The 24,516-nt window shown below is 35.3% G+C and overlaps 2 protein-coding genes across 4 annotated transcripts in view; one reads left to right on the top strand and one right to left on the bottom strand.

The window, feature by feature from the left end:
* Positions 1 to 4,613, top strand: part of LOC104605104 (calmodulin-binding transcription activator 5-like) — an 84,711-nt gene extending 80,098 nt beyond the window's left edge. For 2 of the 3 annotated variants that reach the window (XM_088903205.1, XM_010269720.3), the window contains 4 exons: positions 1,361 to 2,058; positions 2,582 to 3,128; positions 3,892 to 4,203; positions 4,277 to 4,613. In XM_088903205.1, the coding sequence (XP_088759331.1) occupies positions 1,361 to 2,058; positions 2,582 to 3,128; positions 3,892 to 4,203; positions 4,277 to 4,333 (1,614 nt within the window). In that variant the 3' untranslated portion in view covers positions 4,334 to 4,613. The remainder of the gene's footprint in view (positions 1 to 1,360; positions 2,059 to 2,581; positions 3,129 to 3,891; positions 4,204 to 4,276) is intronic. The other variant, XM_010269721.3, reaches the window with a different exon arrangement.
* Positions 4,614 to 20,251: 15,638 nt separating this feature from the next.
* Positions 20,252 to 23,745, bottom strand: LOC104605101 (small COPII coat GTPase SAR1A). Its single transcript, XM_010269717.3, has 3 exons — positions 23,302 to 23,745; positions 23,040 to 23,171; positions 20,252 to 21,009 (listed from the first exon to the last, which is right to left on the bottom strand). The coding sequence occupies exons 1-3, from the start codon at positions 23,428 to 23,430 to the stop codon at positions 20,689 to 20,691; spliced, it is 582 nt and encodes a 193-aa protein (XP_010268019.1). The 5' UTR covers positions 23,431 to 23,745; the 3' UTR covers positions 20,252 to 20,688.
* Between the last annotated feature and the right edge of the window lie 771 nt (positions 23,746 to 24,516).

Here is a 24,516-nt window from a genome sequence, read left to right as displayed (position 1 = left end):
GGAACCTAAAGCCAACTGGAATAGGTGGAATTTTCAGAGATATACAGGCTATATTAGATTTTTATACAATGGACCAGTTGGCATGGGTAATTCTCTAATGGTGGAGCTGATAGTCCTGCTGGGTCTTAAATTTTCCTTGACTAGGGAATGGAAGGAATTAAGGGTGGAAGGCGATTGTCTAATAGCAATAAAGTGTTTAACATCAGGAGACAATGGTCTGGAGTATCAAAATAAATCAGGATATGATGGGCCATGGCCTCTGAGATCCAGGCTGAGGGAAGCAAAATCTCTAGAGATTAATCAATTTTGCTTATACAGATTAATTCCTGAATCAGAAAAATGAAAAGGCATTAGTAGAGGAGCCTTTTATATATATATTGTCTTTTTTGTATCTTTTTTCGACAGCTTATATTGCTTGTAGACTCCTTTTGGACACTATTTCAAAATCCTTGAAATGATTCAAACTGTTTTTTCTTTTCATTTTTAATAAAAGTTGAACACAGTTGCTGTTCAAAAAAAAAATGTTTATTGGTATAGGATAGTCCATTTCCTGAAAATTTGCCATCTTGGAAACTCTGTTGTATTTACATGTAATATGCATGCAGCATGCCACCACTTCCCATTTCTATAATATGTGTCATATACTTCTTTCTCACTATTATGCTATTTATATCTCGTGCAAACTAACTTAGTAACCTATTCTAGGTTAATCAGTTGATGTTATAAACATAGTTAAACTTTATTATTTCAAAAATTAAGTGAAATGTACTGCTAACATCTGACTTTCATGTTTTCAGAAGTTACTGCTTTAGACTCCTTGTGTCATGTCAGAACTTACATGCCATCCATCCTTACGGATCTTTGCATATCAATCATTTTCTATATTCTTAATTCAAGTTTGTAGGGTTGCATTGAAAGAAACAATTTTTAAGCAATAAAATTTCTATGACCTTTAAATTTATTTCTCTTTAATAAAACCTGACTCCAGTTAAAGCTCCTGGAAGGAATATATGTTATCCACTAGGGGCAGGTGATGCCAAGATCTGGATTGATCTGTAATATACCAATATGTTTTTTTCTTTATTGTATGATCAACTCAAGGCTATTTTTTTGTATGGTCCCTGCTGTCTAGCCTGGACAGATCAAGGTCCATGTTTTTTATGGCAATTAATATAATGTATCTCTGTTAATTAAAAAAAAACTAGGAGCTTCAGGTGATGAAATGGACACTTTTGAATAGCTAAAAGTTCAGTTATATCCATGTAATTTTGCATCAAGAAAAGTACATGGTATCATATAACTAAGATTAGTATTAGAATGTTTACTGTTGGAAGTTGACATTGGCTAATCTGTTTTGCAGGTTATTGTGATTGGTTTTTTCCATGTTGAATATTCTCATCTTGTAGAGTCCAATTTATTTTGTGTTTTTGGTGATGCATGTGTTCCTGTGGAAGTAGTTCAAGGTGGGGTGTTTCGCTGTATGGCATCACCACATAACCCTGGCTTTGTAAATCTCTATTTGAGTCTTGATGGTCATACACCTATTAGCCAAGTTCTGACTTTTGAGTATCGCTCCCCTTCAATGGATGGTCAAGGGACTTCACCAGAATACAAGTGTAAGTTGGAGGAGTTTCAAATTCAATTGCGACTTTCTAGGTTGCTTTTCTCTACAAACAACAGCCTTAACATTCTATCTAATAAGGTATCACCAAATGCCTTGAAGGAAGCAAAAAAGTTTGCACACATAACCTCTGCCATTGAGAAAGATTGGGCATATTTAATTAAGTCAATTGAGAACAGTTGGATATCAATTCTACAAGCCAAAGATACTTTGTTTGAGCTTACTTTGAAGAACAAGTTACAGGAGTGGCTCTTGGAAAAGGTATCTGAAGGGAGTAAAACCACCCTTCGCGATACTAAAGGTCAAGGTGTGATCCATTTGTGTGCTATCCTAGGGTATACATGGGCTGTTTACCCATATTCATGTTCGGGTCTCTCGTTAGACTTTCGGGATGCATTTGGATGGACTGCACTTCATTGGGCTGCCTACTATGGGAGGTATCATTCTTCACTTTCTGTTGCAGATTATTTCAGGAGTATCTATCATGAGTGAGGTTTTGTGTGGGCTATTTTACTTGCAAATATTTTGCACTAGAGTTGGTTTAGTTTTTCCTCTTTCCCAATTGAGATCCTATATGATATTTGTCCTGTTTTGTTTCTCCTTGTGGACTCTATTTTCTATTAATGCTTATCGTACTCACATGAATGAAAAAGCAACTTGCATCCCTCCCATTCCATAGGAGTCCAGATGAGCTGAAGGTGTTTTGAATTTTTGATAATTCAAAAGTTAGGTGTTTATTGAAAACCTTTACAATTTACCAGGGCACATTATCTTGAAAGGAATCCAACAAAGATCTGATGTGGAACTAATAAAGCATTTCTCAACAATTCTTGGTTCTACAATGTATTTCAGTAGTGTGTTTGGTGAATTATATCTGGAAGTAATGAAAGTGGAAACCTGTTTTTCTGTCTTAGAGAGATCTCTTTTAAATATCTTCTCTTGTACATTTTCCGCATGCAGGGAGCAAATGGTTGCAGTCCTTTTATCTGCAGGGGCAAAGCCAAACTTGGTAACAGATCCCACTCCACAATTCCCTGGTGGACGCACTGCAGCTGATCTCGCCTCCGAGAATGGTTTTGAAGGCTTAGCTGCTTATCTTGCAGAAAAGGGATTAATAAATCAATTTAATGAGATGAAAATATCTGGAAATGCTAGTGGATCCCTGCAAACTAGCAGAACCACTTCAATCAACCATGAAGTATCAAATGAGGATGAGTTGTGCTTGAAGGATACATTAGCAGCATACCGGAGAGCTGCTGATGCAGCAGCACATATTCACGCTGCATTCAGACAGCACTCGCTAAAGCTAAAGGAGAAAGCAGTTCAGCTTGCAAATCCAGAGGATGAAGCGCGTACTATAATCGCGGCAATGAAGATTCAGCATGCCTTCCGAAACTATGATACACGAAAGAAGATGACAGCTGCAGCACGAATCCAGTACAGATTTCGTACTTGGAAGATCCGAAAAGATTTTCTTAATATGCGCCGACAAGCTATCAAAATTCAAGTAAGACCCTTCACATATTGGCTTCCTAATCTGTCTATTTATTACCAAAGAGTTTGAGCCATGGGGGTTTTGGAATTAGAAAAGTCATAAGAAATGTTTATACTTGTGGCAATGATCCTCAATCCAAAGTCTGCAGAGTCAGAATTAAATATATTAATGCCAAAATCCATCGAAAAATGTGTTAGTGCCAAGTCAGCCCAAAGAAATCCAAGTTAAATATTAGGTGCATGGTTTTAGGATGTAGGTTTTGCTAAAATTTCGTGAAATTAGGTTATTGAAAGAAACAAAGTCCGTTAAAACTTTAGTTGAATTTATTTCAGCTGGAATTTCAGTATTTCATTCATTTGTTTTAACATGACTCCATACTTGATGATTCAAGAGTAGTATAAAACTTAGAGGCATTGTACTCTAGTCCCCTCATTCTAACGCAGTGTTGGAGCTCTAGTATATCAATAAAATTATCTGATTTGCTGTTGCTGATAAAATTTAAACAGCGACTCTAAGTTTATAAAATATAGCAAAATGAAGAAAAAGTAAGGCTTTTTGCATCAAGTGTCAAAATATCACCAAAAGAAAAAGAGGAACTAGGATCCAAAATGGAAAGCTTTGGGACTTTAAAGCCATTTCTGGGTTGTTTATCATCAAAGTTCAACATGATTTGAACATTGGAACATTATACCACATTGTAGTTCTGTTATATGTTGTTCTCAATGCAAAATCTAGATGAAAGAATATTGTTTGTTATTTATGGTTCCCAATTTAGGCTGTTTTCCGAGGTTACCAAGTACGGAGGCAGTATGGCAAAATTCTTTGGTCGGTTGGAATACTTGAAAAGGCAATTCTTCGCTGGCGTTTGAAGAGAAAGGGCTTCCGTGGGCTTCAGGTCAAACCAATTCAAGAAATATCAGCAGATGAAAAGCAAGAAAATGATGCAGAGGAGGACTTCTTCCGAGTTGGCAGAAAGCAAGCTGAAAAGCGTGTTGAGAGATCTGTTATACGGGTCCAAGCCATGTTCCGATCAAAGCGAGCACAACAAGAATATAGGAGGATGAAGATGTCCTATGATCAAGCAGCGGTAAGTAGTTTTCTACCAAAAACCCTAAAGTTGCAATTTAGGTATGTAGGTCAGATAACTAACTAAATCGTAGTTTGTCCAGCTGGAATACCAAGGTCTTCTTGATCCCGAAGTTGAAAACCAAAGGTGAAGGAACAAGAGTTGCTCCAGGAATACAAAGGTCTTCTGGAAATTGCAGTGGCACAAGCCAACAAAAAACCTGGACGATATAGGTTTGTGTTCTTAATTGTAAACATACCCAAACTAAAAGTTTGATCATTTTGGACTGATTTCTGTAATTTGAATAGTCTGATTTAGAAAGTAAAATGCAGTATATCGGTGATCTACAATGACGTCAGTAAACTTCTTGAGAGCTGCTGTTTATTTTTCATGAATTTTATGTCATCAATTTCAGCTGTTTGAAAGTACAATTAGAGAGAGAGAGATGCATGATCTAAACACTAAACTATAGAAGTTGGTTTAACTGCTCCAATGGAGTCTGGATATCCTACACACAACGCCCTATACTCAAGCGTACATCAACCAGAAAGAACTTTGACCCATCAAAACCCCTTAATGAATATTTGTAACAATGTAAATCAAGATTTCAATCAATCAGGTTAAAGATACATGGTCTATTTACTTCTCATATGTTTATGATAATCAGATGTAGTCCTCAGATAGTGGGCCTCGCACTAATCTCACAGAACATCACAGCCCTGCATAGGGAGCATCTTCCCATGAATAACAAAATCAAGTGCAATAGATGTTCTTAATGCACAGTTGAAAATGCTGTGAGGTTTGGTGTGAGGCGCTCTCTGAGGAACAGATTTGGACTCGTGTTCATGTTTGAGAGGGTGTGATTTCATGTTTTACAAGATGTATATATTATCAAAACTTATTTTATGCAAAAGAATGGACAATTTTCATCATTGGATACAACAGAGATTCCAACCACATACAGGGGGAGCATCAGAGAACTGCTTCTCCACATGGTTTAATCATTTTTTTAAAGCCTATATTGGTTAATCACTGGTTCGTGTTCTTTGCTTCATGTTGCATGAAACCATAGATTTTTCCTTTAATGAAATATATTTTACGGAGAAGTAAAGGCAGCCCAATGATGATTTCTGATTTCCACCGCAGAGCTATAAACATTCACTCTTGGCATGTACTTTGAGCCTACAAACTCTACTCTGACGCTGAGCTGAATCGTCATTCTCCCTATATTTTATAGGGAAAAGTACGGAGACTGTAGTCCAAATAACTAACGGTAAACTGTCAAATTTAGTTACTGATAATCTTCTGTTGATGGAACCCTGATATTGCTAATGATAAAATGTAGTGTTCTACATCCATGATCCATGTGCTAGTTCTGTGTCTATACTCTACAAGAAGTGGAAAATATGTAATGTTGTCAAATAACCATCATTCGTGTTCGAATCCAAATAAAGTTTTCTATTCCTCTTTCCTACAACTGAACTGAAGAAGCTGCGAGCATTTTGAATCTCTTTCGCGAATGGGCTGAAGAACAGGCCTCCACCGGCGATGATGCCCAAGGCAACGGTGTTGACGCAAACCGGCGCCGGTCTGACCCTCTCCCGAGAGCCCAATGGTGACCATCTTTCCTCCTTTCTCACCCTCCCCTTCTGCCATCACCGTTGCCGGATAAACCTTCGGTCTGTATCCCTTCTGACACTTGGTATCGATGAGCGCCATCTCTGAATCAAGAACTCTACCGTTCACCCTGACTGCAGGACAAAGCAGGTAAAGCTTTCCCCCCTGTAATTCCTCATCCGCTCTCAACGCCGAGATCCGTCGAATTCGTCGGAGCACGTCTACCGGGGACACAACGGACCCTGGGGCTTCCAGCATCAGCTCGGCGGCTTTGAGTGGCAGGGCGATACGCCGGAGATTTCCCTCGTTGTCGATTAGCTTCGCCATTCGGGAATTCGAATTTACAAGAACGCATGACGCATAGTTTCCCATTGATGTTTTCGTTGTATGTGAGAAGAGTTGAGACTTTTTTTTTCCGAAAGAAAGAGTTGAAAGTTGAGACACCCTTGAGAGGAGAATTGGGGGATGTTATTCTTTATATACACGAGGATGCAGGCAGAGATGGGTAGAAGTAGGAGGTGTTCCTGGAAACTGGAATCGGTCCGTAAGAGTCAAAACTCAAGAGTGTGAATCACTGGACAAGAGTCAACTACCAGACAAAAACCCAGTAGTGTTGACTGATCCGTGTTTTTGGATGAATCGCGTTGTGACATGTCGTGCCGTGTGAGGGCGTGTTGTCTTCTCCTATGAGTATGACTGTCCACCACACGGTTTTATCAGGGTTGTCGACACCCGCGAGGGGTGTTCATTATACGGTCCAGATCGCCAAATCGAATCGAACCAATTCGAAATTTGCGGTTGGGACTTTGGCATTCTTGTAAACTATGGTTTATGGTTCGGTTTGATTCCTATGTTTCATAAATCAAATCAAACGGTGAATTGAATCTGCTCAGTTTAAGCTTAATAATGGCGTAAACTGTATTAAAAATCGTATCAAACGGTAATAAAACATTTATAACTTCTATGCCCATGGCTTTTAAAATTGGATCGGACCGAACGGTTAAACTGGAAAACCTTAACCTGCTGACCTGGTGGTTAAAACATTGACTCAGACAATGATTTTTGATCATTTTTTTATTTTTATATTTTATTTTATACATTAAAATGGTCCCAGACTGTTTTAGGGACCGATTCCCGAATTGACTGATCCAATCATCTAGTTCAAATGAATGGCTTATTCTGACTTAAAAATAAAAGCCAAAAACCATTATCCATGTCAACATTTCGATAGTTCAACCACGCAAATAAACAGGTTATTAACCAAATCAACGTTGTTTGGACAAAAAGTGATTTTAGGTGAAACTGAACAGATTACCTAACCAATTGCCATGTTTTCAATCCAGTCCGATCTAGTTTTGAAAATCATGGATTTTAATGTTCTCTAAAATCCATGAAATCGAAGTATCTCATATATTATTGTAAGGCTGTATTTAGCATTCCTTATTTTTAGTACTCATTTCCTTTTCTGTATTTAAAATCTCGGTATTCATAGAAACATCTTACTGTGCAAAAGGGATAAAATGGTTAAAATAAGAAATGTCAAATGCAACCTAAACCCACCCTGAATCAGATGAAATGACAGCATTTACATCCATGAAATCAAAGCCGTTATATGTATTGCTCTGTCTGCACCTAAAATTAGATGAAATGATATTGTTATGGGTCAGAGCAAATACATGGAAAGCCAGAAATGGGGTTGGATGGCAACCGGTAGACGGGTCGGATCCTGGTCTTAGAATTGATGGCCGCTCCTCTGGAATCTGGATCCTTGGTCGACTGATGGCAACAATTATTTTCATTCCACGGCTGCTATTGAGTCCGCCCCATGTGCTACGTTTTTTACAATCCTGTGGCTAGTCAGAAACGAGGCTGTCTTTGATCATTCAAAACAGTAATTTCTTCTGGTCGTGCTCCATTCAAGATCCCACACACTCACATCACTACTGGTCTACGCCTACCATAAAGTCATCAACGTCAATTTTTTATGGTATTAGGATCTCCTACCACAAAACGCTATTACTGTACATCGGGATTCGGGAACATATCTCACTATGAATGATAATATATATTAAGTACACATCACTAGGGATTTCAATGAGTCGAGTTTGGCAAGGGTTTGTCTCAAGCCAAATCCAACCCGAAACCGACCCAACCTGACTTTAAAATATTTGATTCCTGAACCCGACCCAATCCTATAAGGTTTAATCCAACCTGGCTTAAAAATATTCTCAAATGTATTTTATTAACACATTTTGAAGACCTAAAATACATTAATTTAAGTAAAAAAATTGTTTTATAGATTCTAACGTATTATTATTTTTTTATTTAAAAAAAAAGAAGAAAATCAAAATCAACATATAAATAAATTATAAACTTTAAGATTATAAAATTAGAAGTCAAAAAAAATTGCAAGAATACTTGGTATATATGCAAGGTATCATGATGCAACTGGGCGGATCAGCTAAAACCTGAACCCGACTCGGGCCAAAGAATCAAAACCCTAACCTGACCCTAAACCAAATATACTTGACCCTAACCCGACCCTATAGGATTGGATCAAGCCGGGTTTACCATTTAACCCGACCCATTGACATCCCTAAACACCACCTTAGTGTGGATAAGTCAACACCATGCCACAGTTTGGAATTGTTCTATAATATAGACAAACTGTTTAGATTTGATTACACCACAGTCATGGAGGTGTTCTACAGGGTGTGGTGTGGTGCGATTCAATCCATACCTTGTGTTTCGCTTTCACGCATCTCACATATAATATGTGATATGATCTACATTGTTGATATGGTATAAAAAATGTAATGCTTTTATAAATAAGATAATAGTGAAAAATAACGCAAATTAACCATGATTGAAATAAAACTTGAACATGTAATTTACACTAAATATAAAAATTAAAGGAAAAATTCTAGTTATAAAATTAACTAATAAAAAATAGTGAAGTATGTAGCAAATTTATCTAATAATAATGAATAGAAATTAAAGTATACAAATATATAACATTGATAAATTTTAATAAAAAATAAAAATAAATATTTCAAATATTTTTTTAAATGATTCATTTGAAATTAATTATTAATTTATAAGTTATTTTAAAATAATAAAAATAGAATCAAGGGTTGTAACGTGAGAGAGTAACACTGAATCAATTTTTTTGTTATAAAGATTAATCATCCACACTATGGTGTAGACCAAACCACAATAAATAATCATGCAAGGTTTTAAAAGGCTAAAGACGTAGTCAAAACGTAATGGCCAAAAAGGTGAGGCATAAGTCTCAAAGCTTAAGAATATAATTAATTAAAGTTTATAAATTGATAAAATAACATATAATATATCAAGTTAGAATTATAGAAGGTATAAATGTCCATAAAATAAAAGTTTATTAGCAATAAGTTTCTAGCATTTACACATTAAATAAAATAATAATTAATCAAGTAACAATTATAAATATTGAGAAAATTCCCAATTAGTACCCTATACTTTGTGTCTAGTGTACTTTGGTTCTAGAACTTTAAAATGCGACGATTCAGTGTCCAAACTTTCAAAATGTGACAATTCAGTACCTTCCATTAATCAACAGTTAACTTGTCGTTAAGTGACATTTGAAAAGGCCACAAATGCCCTTCAAGTGTCATTTAATTTTCTTTATCAACCATCTAAATGTTGATAAAACATTAACAGTCACAAATCCTTGCTTCTTCCAAGAAAGTTGGGGTTACGTTTGAGTGGGTAATCTGGTGACCCCAACTTTATTGAATAGAAGAGGCAAGGATTTGGGACTATTAATTTTTTTGTCAATGTTTGTGTCTTTTTAAAATGTCACTTAACGGCTGATTAACAGCTAGTTAACAGCAGGTACTAGATTGTCACGATTTGAAGGTTCAGGCACTAAATTATCACATTTTAAAGTTCGATGACCAAAGTGACACTAGACCCAAAATACATGGTACTAATCGGGAATTACATTTCATGTTTCAAAAGGCAATGTTCTCAAATAATTCAAATAACCATTTTAAAAGAAAAAACATATGAAGAATCACCCGTATAATTTGATATTAGACATATGGTCATTCAATTGTTTAGAACAAAGAAAACAACTTAGTTAATTTGATTTATGCAAAAAAATAAATAAATCCATTAGGAAAAAGAAATTAGAAGACTAACAAACTTGAGGATGTTACATTTAGAATAATTAGGGAAAAAACTCACTTGTTATATTCAAGAGAACTTATGGACTTGATTGGCCCTTTTTGCATTGAATTCTCTTAAAACACCAAGGGAAACTAATAGAACTTGATTTCCCCTATTGGTTTTTCATTTTTATTCTTTTTATTTACTGACCTAGAATTACTAAAGTGCTTCTTTCATATATTTTGAACCATAAAAATGCGTAAAATATATATTTTTACATTAAATCTCTAAATAATCATTGAAACTTAAGGCTTACACCTTTTTACGCCTCAAGCTACTTCTCACCACCTTGGGGCTTGAGGCTTACACCTCATTCAGAAAAAAGCTTAAGGCTCACATCAAAGCTACGAGGCTTAAGCCTAGGCAAAATATGTACACCTCACCTCAAGGCATAAGCCTCACGCCTTTTAAAACAATGTACTCATGAAAGATATATATTGCAATATATTCAATTTGCAATGTGGATGCAAATGATCCACAAGCAACCAAAAGCCTATTTCAACTGTGGACACTCCATGATATTTTCATACAACTGAACACCGCCTAAAGCTTCAACTCTGCTGGAAAGCATCCAGTTAACCGATTTCCTGGGAATCTCTTCAGCCATGGAGGAAGGTGATGCGGAAATCCTTGTTAAACTCTTGTTGGAAGGTAACTCTCAATCTCTTTGATTATCTCACTTGCAGGGCTGTTCAGTTACCTTCATACCTAGGTCTTCGCCCACAAGGTTGTCAAATTTGCTCTCACTTGCTCTACCATTAACACCTAGTCTCTTCCTTGAGACTTTGTCGTTCATACTTTAAATATGAATATCATAAATCAAGATCCATAAAGGCCTATTCTCTTTCCATCCATGTTTTCTTATGGCTGAGTTTGGAAGGAGTACAAATGCAAAGTTGTAGAGTGCAAAACCTTATATTTTGTATTATTTTGTATGTATTTACGCTGTACATATTTGCATTTATACTCTTTTCAAACTGAGCATTTCCATAGTGTAGGAGATCCAGGTAATGCTTTTTTTTTCGGGATTTGATCCCAGATATCTGAGCCAGAGATCCTATCTATCGAGCCACCATCAATTGGTGATCCATGTACTACCTATAGACTCAAATGGTTTTCTGTATTCTTTTCATAGGACTAGTAAATATGTACACGTGTTGCACATGATAGTTTTAAATGATGATGACGATAATAATATTTTAGTGTTTTATTAGAATTCACGAAACAAAGAAAAGTGATCAAAGCATGATATACTAGTAGATATATCGTCTTTCAACTCAAAGACCTAACTTAAAATGTTCTTATAGTTTCTATCAATGTTTTAAACATGTGGTTGGATCATAGAGGATTTATTCGTTTGTCAATTGGACACAATTTTTTAATATGTTTTAATCTAAACCACTTTATTGCAATATATATATATATAGTCAACAACCAAATGATGTCCTTACTAGTTGAACCACTAACCTATTTAACCAGGAAAATGGGCTATGATTAAGACATTAATTCTTTTATTTTATTTTAACCATTTTTATCTTTACTAACAATAATTCTTGTTTTTTAAAACATATTTTTGTTTAATATGAAGAATATATAATATTAATGCATGTTTAAATTTTTTTATAAAAATTTCTATGTTTTTATTATTTATTATTTAATTTATGATATAATTAAAATAACTTATTTGCTAGGAGGAAATGCAATTCTAATATATTGCTTGATATTGGTTTTTAATATTATGGTCAAGTCAATTGATTGATCAACCACCCAATCCAAGATTGTAGGTCTATTTACCACCAAACAACTTGCCTATAGTGACTTAGAGAATTAAATCACTGAACCATTTGACATGGTTAGTGGGGTCATGTGTTAGACATTAATGCTTTTTACTTTTTCTCCTAACTTTTTCCATCATTAATGAAAATAATTTTCATTTATCACACTTTTTCTATATGATGAATATATAATATTATAGAATCTACCCAAATTTATCTACAATTTTCAATACTTTATAGAATTTTATGTATTTTGCTATTTAACTATAACACCATGTGTTGATCCATTTGATATGGACAGTTGAACCATTAACCCTCCACTTGGATGGAAAAACCATTTCACTTTTTCAGTTAATTTTAAATCATGTATTCCATTCTCATCATTAATAAAAATAATTCTTATGTAATGATTTTTAAATTATGATATATCATCCCACACATGTAGTGATTTTTAAAATCTTTTAACCAGACAAATTTAGATTGTGTTTGGCACCATTGTTATATCTACATGAAACATTTTGGAACACAAATCGGAATACAACTGTTATTTAAGGCTATTTATGTTTGAAACAGGCATACCATAAAAAGTTTTAGGTACAAACAGCAATGTTACCAAATACAACAACCCCTTAGGAGTGTGACATCCACTAATGGGCTATTTGATAATATCTGGAATAATTGAATTAAATCACTTATTGCGGATAAATCACAACAACATACAAATTGACTTATTCATTGAAAGACAAAACAATATGTCACTCAATTTCAGTTGTTATCAAACAGCGCTTAATTACCAACCGAACCAGCCCATAATTACATATAATAATTATGGGTGCAACTTGGGTGGGCCCAATTCAAGCCTAACCTCACCCAGTTTGAGTCTTTGCATGGATTGGGCCTGAGTTTGGGGTTATAGGCTGGACCTGGGTCTGACATAAATTTGGGTTGGTAAGGCATCAAGTAGCCCAAGCCCAACACTATCCAACCTGATCCCACCCAAACAATTACACACACATTAATACAACACATTAACTTTTCAACATAGGTGGTAATAGTGGGATTTGAATACTCGTCTCTACTGAGATTACCCAGCTAATATGCCAAGCAAGCCACCACTCAGTTGACATATTATATTTACATAAAAGTATCTTTTTTTTCTAATTTAAATATATGTATACAAGCATAAATATGTATATGAACATTTGAGATGAATCCAATCTCACCCAACCCAAGCCTGAGCCTAGCCTGAATTGTGTTGGACTATGCTTGGATTGGGCGGGCCTAGGTTGATAAACTAGGGCTTAACGTCAAGTTGGGTCAGCCTTGAGCAGTTGAGCCCGAGGTTTGCACCTTTAGGGTTGGTCCTAAGTTGGCCTTCAACCTGACCCAAACCACTTGAGTTGCACCCCTAATAATAATATTTGAACTTTTAGGTAAAGAAAATGCTAGTAACTAGCTGAGTTTTAGAATTTATGGGACTCAATACTTTTTTCACCCTATAAACAATACTAGCGGGGACCCGTGGAAATTGCAGTTTTTAGAAATTGGTACATTTTAATGTTGCATTCACCAGTCACTATATCAAATTGGATCGCACCTTCAGGTTGAGAACAAAATCCATTCACTTGTTATAAGTTCGACTCTTAACTGTTCTTAAATTCAACATTACTGTTGTAACTGGAAAACCAAAACCCTTATGAAACTAAAAGCATAAAAACCATAATACAGAAAAAATTAAATTAAAGTGAAATATTGTAACTTCTTTCAACATCACCTTAGCAGCCTTCTTCTTTGTATGCACAAAAACCACTTGATCTTGCATCAATCCAACCATATTGTTCTCATTCATTGTCTTCCCCTCTGCTTACCAAATTGCTTGTATGATTCCATACCAGAATTCACTATGGCAAGCTCACAAAGTTATCATATAGAATACAATAAGGGGGCGTTCATTTTTCAGATTTTGAGGGGGAAAAGTTACTCAATGGGATTTTGGTTCCCATTGACCAATAATCCCATGTTCTTTTTTCAGATTTATTCGGGGACCAGAGAAAGTTTATTTTCCTGAGTATCACTTACTCGGGTAAGTGATGCCCATCTCCTAGGTGGATAAATAATTTTCCCACCTAGGGGGAAGATTGTCAACACTTGAACAGGACAAAAATGCCCTTTTTAATAATGAATTTTTATGACTAAAATGGCCATTGCCTTATTTACATGAAAAATAAAAGAACATGGGTAAATGCACTTACCCAGATAAGTGTTTCCTATGAAAAACTTACCCAAATAACTGCATTTACCCGATAAATAACTTACCGAAAAACGAACAGAACCTAAATGAGAATAAAGCTAACAAAAAGGAGGGACAGTAACAACTAAAAAAGAACCCAAGTAATTTGTGGCTTGAAAAATCACATGAACTAAGTTCTGCATGAAAGTGGTGACATTGCTGAATTCGTTGTTATGTGAAAATGCATAACATATGAAACATGCTAATTTATATGCTACATTGATCGCTTTCTCCAATATGCATAATCAGCAACAAACCTACCACATTATATGATCTGGATATAAAAAGGAAAGGAGATTGATTGGCTAAAACTACTTTTGCCCTATTTAAGGCTGCAACTTGCGTGTGGTAGGATCAAACTTGATAATCCACTTATTAATAGGAGTCAACAAAAAAATCTCTATCATAAAAAGGTAAACTTATATGTTTATATGGCAATCAAAAAACCAACACCAAACCATATAAAAAGACGTCAGATTACCTATTTAAAAACATGAATAAAATTAATAAAATTGTTTTTTTATTTATATAATTAACTATGATATCTGTTTATACATCCAATAACCATGTTATAATGCCTATTTCTAACCTCATATAACCAAAGAATGGTGAGTAAAAATATATATTTGTATCTAGGGGTGTCGATTGGACTGGATTTTCTCTAATCCGATCCAGTCAATGTGAGTCCATTACAAATGGATCAAGTTCAATCGGATCCAATGAATAATTTGAATTATTTTGGATCAGTCCAATTTAATGTTCGGACCATTCAATTTGCTTAAATTCATTTTAATTTAGATTGGTTTCAACCCAAACCCGGTTCATTGACACCTATGTTCTTATCTTATATCAATGGACTGGATATTGGCTTAATCCAACCAAATCCAATATAAATTTATTGCAGACGAACCAGGTCCAGTCCAATCTAGTAAATATTTTGGATCGGATTGGTTTCAACCCAAACCCGGTCCATTGACACCTATGTTCTTATCTTATATCAATGGACCGGATATTGGCTTAATCCAACCAAATCCAATATAAATTTATTGCGGACGAACCAGGTCCATTCCAATCTAGTAAATATTTTGGATCGGATTGGTCCAATCCACTGTCTTTTTGGTCCGTCCAATCCATCCAAATTGATTTTGAACCGGGCGGGGTCTAGTCTAAAACCGGTTCATTCACACCCTTATTTGTATCAATAATGATAGTATATATAATGCAATGAAGTGAATGAGAAAGTATCAATAACCCAACTAAGCGAATGAGAGAGAGAGAGAGAGAGAGAGACCCGGTGGTTATGATGAAAGGCTTCAAGTCTGTTGTTTTCACTACAAAATCATGGTGGTTATGAATTTTCTCAAATATAAAATCTACTTATAGAGGTACCAGTCAAGGTTCAAAGTATCGACATGTATCGACCCGTATCTGCCGATATGTATCGTTTCGAGAGCTCCCCGATACGCCCCTACAAAGGGTGTATCGGGGTTCTGACCGGTTCAAGGGGTGGAGGAGCCTTAAAATGGCCCCCCTGAAATGATTTTGAAAAAAATAAAAAATAAATAAATAAACACTATCGATATTGCCCGATACGCCCCTACCAACGTATCGGGCGTATCGATGTTTAAAACCTTGGTACCACTAACTCAAGTCTAAAAGAAAGGATAAAAAAAAGGAAAAAGAAAGAGAAATTTACCTAATAATAGTAATTGATTGTAAGATTAACATGTATGGTCCCTATAGTCTAGAAATTTTGATCAATCCACAAAATTTGTAAGCTAAAATTCAAATATACCTTTAGAACATACATTTTCTATGTATTTATACATTAATTATGGCTATTTTAATCTTAAATATAATGTTATTAATATATTTATGAAATTTATATGCATTTTTTGGCATATCCATATTTTTCATCCATATCCATGCATTTTCAAAGCGTATTCATAACTATATCTATTCCAAGTGGTTCGATACAATACTCGATACCAAAACTTTAATCCTTGAATAGGTCAAACTTTTTATGTTTTGCACCGAACTTAGGAATGTTTTTCCTTATTGAGGCTTCAAAAGTTGAGTTCAATTAGAAATTACCTTTTCTTGAACATAGCTTCCGTTTAGAATATAGCTGAAAGGCCATCTCCTGGTTGATCAACTTCAATCAATTGGCCGACTCCTTGAATCCTTGAAACATACAGAGATGCCGAGTCGAAGTAATCACGTACTCCTCTTATCCTCCTGTCTACTTGCTATCTCTCCTCCCACTAACCTTCTTTAACCTTTTGTCTATGCAAATCAACGGAAAGGAAACTTCTAAAGGTTACCCTTGGAACAAACAATTGATCTCTCTCTATGCCTTTCTCCCCCACCCCTGTCGCTCTATTTCTCCCAAGACATGAGAAGTAAGAAGATAAGCGTGGAAGGAAGAGGTAGGAAGGAGAATGCCAGAGTAAGAGAGAGACATGGGGAGAGAGAGATCTATTGTTCTAGGTTCTTTCTCTCGAGACTTGGTAAAATACGAAAGGGAAGATGGAGGGTGGGAGTCCAAACGTCTCTACCTTTCATTGGTTCTTTTACAAATTACTTGAATTAAAAAGAAACAAAAAAATAGAATGGGGTTTCATGCAAGGAGAGACGTGCTGACATAGCATATTCGCTTTTAGTATGTACTAGCAGGGACCCGTGCGATGCATGGGATATATTAAGAGAAAGCTAAATAATAAAAAGGGTCATACACTAAAATACCCCTTATAGTTTTATGGACTTACTAAAATCTACCCTATAGTTAGCATTTTACTAAAACACCACTTATAATTTGCAATGGATTTAATCAATTAGGTGACAGTGGAAAATGACAATGTTGACCCTAATGTTCATTTAAATAAATATAATCAAAAGAAAATAAAAATAAAAATACCATTTTTGCCCTTAATAAGACATGGGCAACCACTCTATTGGCTACATTTGTTCAATTTTGTTTTTTATGCAAAAAAAGTGTTAGGGTATTTTTGGAATAAAAAAATCATGGGCCTAAGGGCAAAACAAACACTCCTTAATGAAATCGTGGGCCTAAGGCTCCGACCTCGATTATGAAATTAACCCCCATCCCTGATCCCTAACAAGGATGGGTTCCCCGTGGGGACCCGAATCCCCAAAATGTTTTGAGATAATAGTATTTTTTAAAATAAAAAAAAATTAAATTATAAATAATGTTTTAAATATGTTTTGATATATATATATATATATATTTATTTATTTATATATATATATAATATAAATAATATAATAGTATATTTAATATAAATAACATTTAATATATACACACACACACACACACACACACACATATGTATAATCGGGGCTGGGGTGGGGCAGGGACCTCAATCCCCATCCCCGACCCTGACCTCGACCGGTGATTCCTATTAATCCTCGTCCCCGCCCCTGCTCCGCCAAAACAATCCCCATCCCCAGCCCCATTGGGTTGGGGAAGTCAGGTTCCCATCGGGGATGGGAAAAATTGCCATCCCTAAAAGTGTGTTCTAATTAACAAATGACCTTAATAGAAACACATAAGAGTATACAATTGTTTTATATTTTTAACTTTTTAAATAATTAATAATTATTCATATTTTATATACAACTTTTAATAAAATTTTTATAATACAAAATAACAATAATTAATTTCAGTTAGGTTTATTTATCAAACTGATGAAACCAACCAACCCAATTAACTTGACCCGAGTTGGTCGGTTTCCTAGTATTTTAGGTTGGCTTTGGTTCAGAAATTTCTCAATTCAACCAAGTTGGATCAATTCCACTTTGGCCATTTGTAAATTGATCAAAATCGAACGACCTAACCATGGATATATATTAACATTTTATATTTTAAATATAATTTTTAATATAAAAAAGTGGGAATTTTCCCATATTTCTTAGTCTAAAATGTTTTATATCATAAATCTAATTTTTAAATTTATTATTTAATAATCACACTATAATTTTTAAAATTTAAAATTTTTAAATTTAAATCTTTTGAACAAACTGACCAAACCAAAAAATCGACCCAAACCAATACAACTTGAGCGTGTCGGTTTTCACAAAAGGTTAATCGGTTTCAATTGACCAACTCTCTAACCTGACTAAGTCAATTTGGTTGGCCAAATAGCCTACAACCGCACCAAACCAACTAATGAACACTCATAATTTCAGCTAAATTAATAGTCTTATCTCTAATAAATAACAATAGTTTAATCTCCCATAATTATTGAAAATTTATAGCAAAAATACACAATTATTGAAAATATATTGATAATGAAAACTACAATAATTACAAAAATATAATAAGTACTAAAAATATATTAACTTAGTCAATAAATAGTTTAATCTCTACTAAATATTAATCAATAACTTATAACAAAAACACAATAAATTAAACTTAAAAATTTCAATAATAGTAATTTAATATCCAATAATTATTGAAAGTTTTCTATTAAATAAATTAACAAAATAAATTTATACATACTTATTGAAAAAACATTTATCACAAAAGACAATAAATATTAATTTTAGTATATATAATTATATAATAAATATAGATTAAGAGTTTTAAATTATTATTAATAAAAATTATTATTTTTAATTTATTTTATCAAATTATTACTTGATATAAGTGAAATTAATTATTTACAATATTATGTAAAAATATTAAATTATTATTAATTTTAAAATCATTTTATAATTATTTTTCTACTTTTTAGAATTTTTAAATTTATTACATAATGTATTTATTTTAACTATTTAAAATCTACTTATGTTAAATATTTTGTTATTTAAAATTTTTAAATACTTAAATAATATGTAAAATATTTAAATTTTAATATATTAATTATTTATTGAATTTAATTATTCATAAAATCATAATTTATACTATCATTACACAATTTAAATATTATGTTAAATATAGGTTATTGGAAAAGTGGTTCTCATTGGTTGAATGTATCTACAGGCTCTCCGTTAGTCCTCACGTGCACCGTGGTCTGTCCCTTCCTCTAGTCCTCTTAATCCCTCTAAATAAATGAATAAATAAAGCAACGTATCTTGTCTTGTTTCTTTTTGTGAAGGATCCTAACTGCTTCTTGCCAAATGATTTGCTGGACCCTTCTCGTGGATGGAGATTCCTTGCGTAGTAGAGATGTTTGCTGTGATTATAGGTGTTGCCCATCTGACGACCGAACGGCAGAAAATCAGCGAGTTTGTGATTGACCGACCTATAACAGCAGGTATTGCCAAGTAGAAATACTGATTTTAGTGGGATACAAATTGACATCATTACCACTCTGCCTCTCCCCCTCTCGGAACTGGATCCTTTGCTTTTCTACCGTCCGTTTCGATGTCGATGTCCTCATCTCATAAGATTCCACTCCCAACATGTGGACTGGATCCCGCTTCTCTCTCCAAACCTACCCCACTGATTGCACCATCTCTCCCTCCCTAATACCACTGTCTTCTGAATCTCTCTCCGTCTCATTTCATTACGGTGGAAAATGGTTACGGGAAGAAGACATGTACCGAACATTCTATTACGAGATCACTTTGGCTGTTTGGAAAAAAACAGCCATCTTTTGATGACATCAATAGTATGTACTTTAAAAGAGCACCCATCACATAAGTTATATTTTGCTTTGGATCATTGAAACCATTTTATCGTTTTGATCAACTTTTTCATTTTTAAACTCATTTTTTCTCCTCGCTCAATTCACAATGTCAAAAGCCCCACAATATGTTTTTATTGTTTTCAAAGAAGCCGTACCGGATAAACTTCAGGTAGATCCCAGCAAACCTTATACAGAATCTCTGATAAAACCTAGAATAGAGAAGCAGACGAAGGCAGTAGAGAGGAGAGTAAAGAGCGGAGGGGGCATAGAGACAGGATGCAACCCACAGAAATTGTTAATGGTGCTTACTATTTCTATAGCAACACCCCATTGGCGGTGTGGAACCAAGCATGGACCACCCAAGCAAACCAATGGTGTGCTTTTATTTTCAGTTTCAGCTAAATGTACCAACCAAACTATACTTCTCATCACGCGCAGAGAACACCAATAACAACTGAACCATGAGAAGGGAGAAATCTATCTCGAGAGACGCTGAAAACAGTGGAGTGTGGAACCAGCTCAAGTCAAGGAAGCATTTACATGCACAGCAAAATCCATTGAAGATTCACAAAAGAAAATGGGGGACAGTCAAATATCTTGGGGTAAATACCAGTCACTACACTTCTAACCCCATTATTGATTTCTGCGAATCCTGATTTCCCAACAAATTTAGGAAATGACACATTTCTTCTACCCCACCCCTTGCCCCCAAAAAGAACAAAAAACGGTGAAAATGGAAGCAAAAAATGTCTTATAACAGAAACGAAGAAGCTACCAAACCAAGCTAAAATTTGCTATTACACATTCACTTTACATAGTAGTGATGATTAAATACCTCCTTTAACAGCAATCCAAATGGACAACACGTGCATGAGAATTTTAGGTCCAGTAAGAAACTGTAGCAGAGTGACGCGAAAATACCATCTGGGTAGAGCTTGAATTATCTACCTGGATTCCTTCCCTATTTAATGTATTGAGAAAGCCACTTGAATCCATCACCATACCCCATCTTGCGGACAATGCTACACATGAAGACCTCTAGAGGACGCACGTTTGAATCTGCAAGGTTCACTTTGCCCTTACCTGTGGTGAAGTTTGTCAGGCCCAGGTGGTAGCGCAACTCATCCTCTGAAGCTGCATACGGTATATCAATCTTGTTGCCCAGTACAAGGAAAGGAACATTGGCCAGTGCCTCATCTGAGAGGAGAGCATCTAGCTCTTTCTTTGACTCTGCAAATCTTTCTTTGTCATAGGCATCCACCAAGTACACCACAGCATCAACCTACAGCATATTGCACAAACTAATTATACCCTCAATAAACATAAGATTGAAAGAGAAAGGAAAGACTAGTAATAATCCACGAAAGGATTAAGAGGATATTAAATACGGACACATATGGGAATGACAAAGTAAAATGAAGACGCATGACTAATCTCTATTGCTACCTATCACAATCGAACTCTTGAGAGAGGAGGTGAGGGTGGGAATCTATTAACTGGTAAGCATGAGAAGGGAAAACCTAGTAAATACATACAACAAACACCTTATCAGCCCAAAAAGTACAACAAAATGGCATTTAAGGAAATATTAAATTGCCCAACGACTCCCATGAATTTATATCAATGACATGCACCTCTAGAATATGTTTCATAGAAATATAATCAGGTGGTTAGATGATACATGGTTGATCAAGTATCATCACTACAATTAAGTGCTTGAATATAACCCAGAGTTTTATAAAACCGGGGCCAGTTCACCAGTTAAACTGGCCTGTCATCCAGTTAGACTGATTTTTTATGAGTTACAGATTCCAGCATATGACAGAACCAGCCAATCCATCACCGCTTAGCACATTAAACATAAGTATAATATAGGAAATCCAAGTACTTTAACAAGGTGACAATGCCAAATAAAATAAGATAGAATAAAGAGAGCTTTCAAGCAGCATTTACAACTAAAAACAGAGTCTAAGACTCCAGAATATAAATGGATAGTTCCAATTTTCATATTTACAGCTGACAAGCAAAACTTGTTCAAATACAAAGCAAACCGAAACACATCATGCATACAAAGATGTGAATATGTAACAAATTTGTCACAACAATCTTAAACCATAAAACATAGAGACCGGATCTGTGCTCCTCACACATGACGCCTCACACCGACCTCACAGGCACATCCCATCGTACAATGGGAACATCCCCTGTACTTGTGTGTTATTATTTACGGGAGATGTTCCCAATGCACAGTAGGATGTGCCTGTGAGGTCGTTGTGAGGCACCCTATGTGAGGAACAGATCCCAATTCTAAAACATATAAATGCGGATCCAGAGGATTGACCTCAAAAGATGATTAGAACAGGCACAGAAATGACAAGTCCTTTCAGCTAATAATAAGAAGCAAGCAAGATTACAAATCTCAGACGGTTCAAAACGTTTAATGTGTGAAAGAAAGAATCATAACAAATTCAACCAGTCAATGCCAATATGTCAATAGAAGCAATAAATTTATGCCATTCGCAGGAATTTTAGATGAATTATTTTCAAATTTCAACAAGGCAAGAAAAACATGAGTTGACACTAATAAAAACAATTACAAATTTACAATAGCTACAACTTTATATCAGTTCCAGGGTCTTAAGTCAGATGTAATAGGGTCTTAATAAAAGCCACACAACAACAACAACATCAACAACAAATTAAAAAAAAAAAAAGATAATAAGCAATCTACAGCTCAATTGTATGTATAGGAAAGGATATAGCAAAATAATTTGTCACATGCAAACCATGTTTCGAATTATTTATAAACTAAGAAGCCCAGGTAATTCGGAAACCAGACACTAATGAAAAAATATACTTCAGGAATATGACCTGAAAATATCTGTACACAAACTTTTTCTCATACAAGGGTTAACCATTAAACAAGAAAACAGATGGTAAGATCGATCGACGATCAAGTCAGTCCTTTTTTATCCCCAAAATCTTAAAAACGAGGCCGGTATTTATAGAGCTCAGGTTGATGGGACTGCATCAATAACTATTTTGTGTATTATTAGTATTGCAGGCCAGATATTCTAATAAACAACGCGGATATTGAATCACATACATATAAAACCTAACTAATTAAAAGACCTCTTTCCTTTTCTCTACGAATTTATTTATCCGAATTTAACATTGTATTTTTTCAAAAAAATCGATTAAAATTCTCTTATACATGGAACATGGTTATCCCTCAAATTTATAATAGCATCTTTCTGATTGCAGAAGAACCAAAACAATAAAGCGGCTTGATTTTATGAAGTCCAAGTATACCTTTGCATAGTAATCTTTCCAGACTCTGCGAGCGATCTGATGCCCTCCCAAATCGAATGCCTTAAACTTGATTTTTCCAATACTTAATTCCTCTGATGTCGGATACTGTGTAGGCTGATGTTGAACCAATCTCTGCAAAGACCCAACAAGAACAATAAATCAACAAAAAAACGATAATAAAACATCGCGTATAAAAACATATAGAAAATAGAGAAATTCGGACATAAGAAAAAAGAACAACGAAAGAACGGAAGAGACAAACCTCATCTTTCAGCATGTGAAGCAGCGTCGTCTTTCCGGCATTATCGAGCCCTAGAAACAAGATCTTGGCCTCTTTCTGCCAAAGGCCGAGCGATGCAAGGACGCCATAGAACCAATCGAGAAGAAACATGATTACTGACGAGGATCAGACTCCGATTCGAACAAGCCACGGAATGATCCTACAAAATCTAATAGAATCTGGTCGGAAAAACAGTACAGATCGACCAATCGGAAAAACGTCAAGAGATCATATCCCCCGCTCGGTTAGCGGGAAAATCTCTGGAACGACGACGGATGGAGAAAGAGGGAGAAAATCAGGGATGGAAGGAAGAAAAAATGAGGAAGAGATGGACGAGCTGGAGAAATGAAGGCTTTGAAAAAAACGAAGAAATTAATGTATCAATATGAAGCCGAAATCCCTTTTCCTTTTATTTATCTTCGTTTGGGGCATTGTAATTTATTACTCGGCATTTATTGCACAACCAGTATGTATGAGGTTACTGGTTCCTCCGGTATTAATCGACCGGGTTGAATTCGTGGAGAATTTTATAACCGGGAGCATCCGGTTAAGAGTGAGTTGTCGGTTTGAAAGGCTGTAATTGGTTGGTTCGTCGTCATCGAATCTATTGTAACCGTGGATTTGGAAATCAGCGGCAATCATCATTGATTCCATTTCTCGAGAAAAACGCTTACGAGTAAGAACATTTGAACGTCGAACGGTGTAGAAAGGAAGAAAGCTCTGTCCTCTCTGTGTTTTTGTTGCACTGTGTTCGCTGTGTTAAGTACAGCTGCCTTCGCCTTGGGCGTTGTGGCCATTTTTTGGGTAGTTGAGACTCGAGAGGCTTTAGTGGAGACCGACCATCTCCTACTACTACTACCGTTCCACTCCTACTCCTTTGTCCCTGTAGAGTGTAGTGTAAAAAACACAGAACATGGAACATAAGCCCCGGATCCTGATGGCTAATTGGCTATAGCCAAGGCCCGGCCTAACCAGGGGTGTCGATTGGAACGGGTTTGGCCCAATCCGATCCGGTCCAACATGGGTCCATTACAAATGGATCAGGTACAATCCAATTCGATGAATTAGATCATTTTGGCCTGCCCGAATTAATGTCTGGGCCATCCAATTTGTTTAAATTGGTTTTTAATTTAGATTGGTTCTAACTCACATCTATTCCATTGACATTTGTATTCTTATCTTTTATCAATTAATCGC

This window comes from Nelumbo nucifera, chromosome 4, assembly GCF_055504915.1.
Source record: "Nelumbo nucifera cultivar China Antique chromosome 4, China Antique-T2T, whole genome shotgun sequence".
Classification (NCBI taxonomy): domain Eukaryota; kingdom Viridiplantae; phylum Streptophyta; class Magnoliopsida; order Proteales; family Nelumbonaceae; genus Nelumbo; species Nelumbo nucifera.
This window is presented reverse-complemented; position numbering and strand designations above follow the sequence as displayed.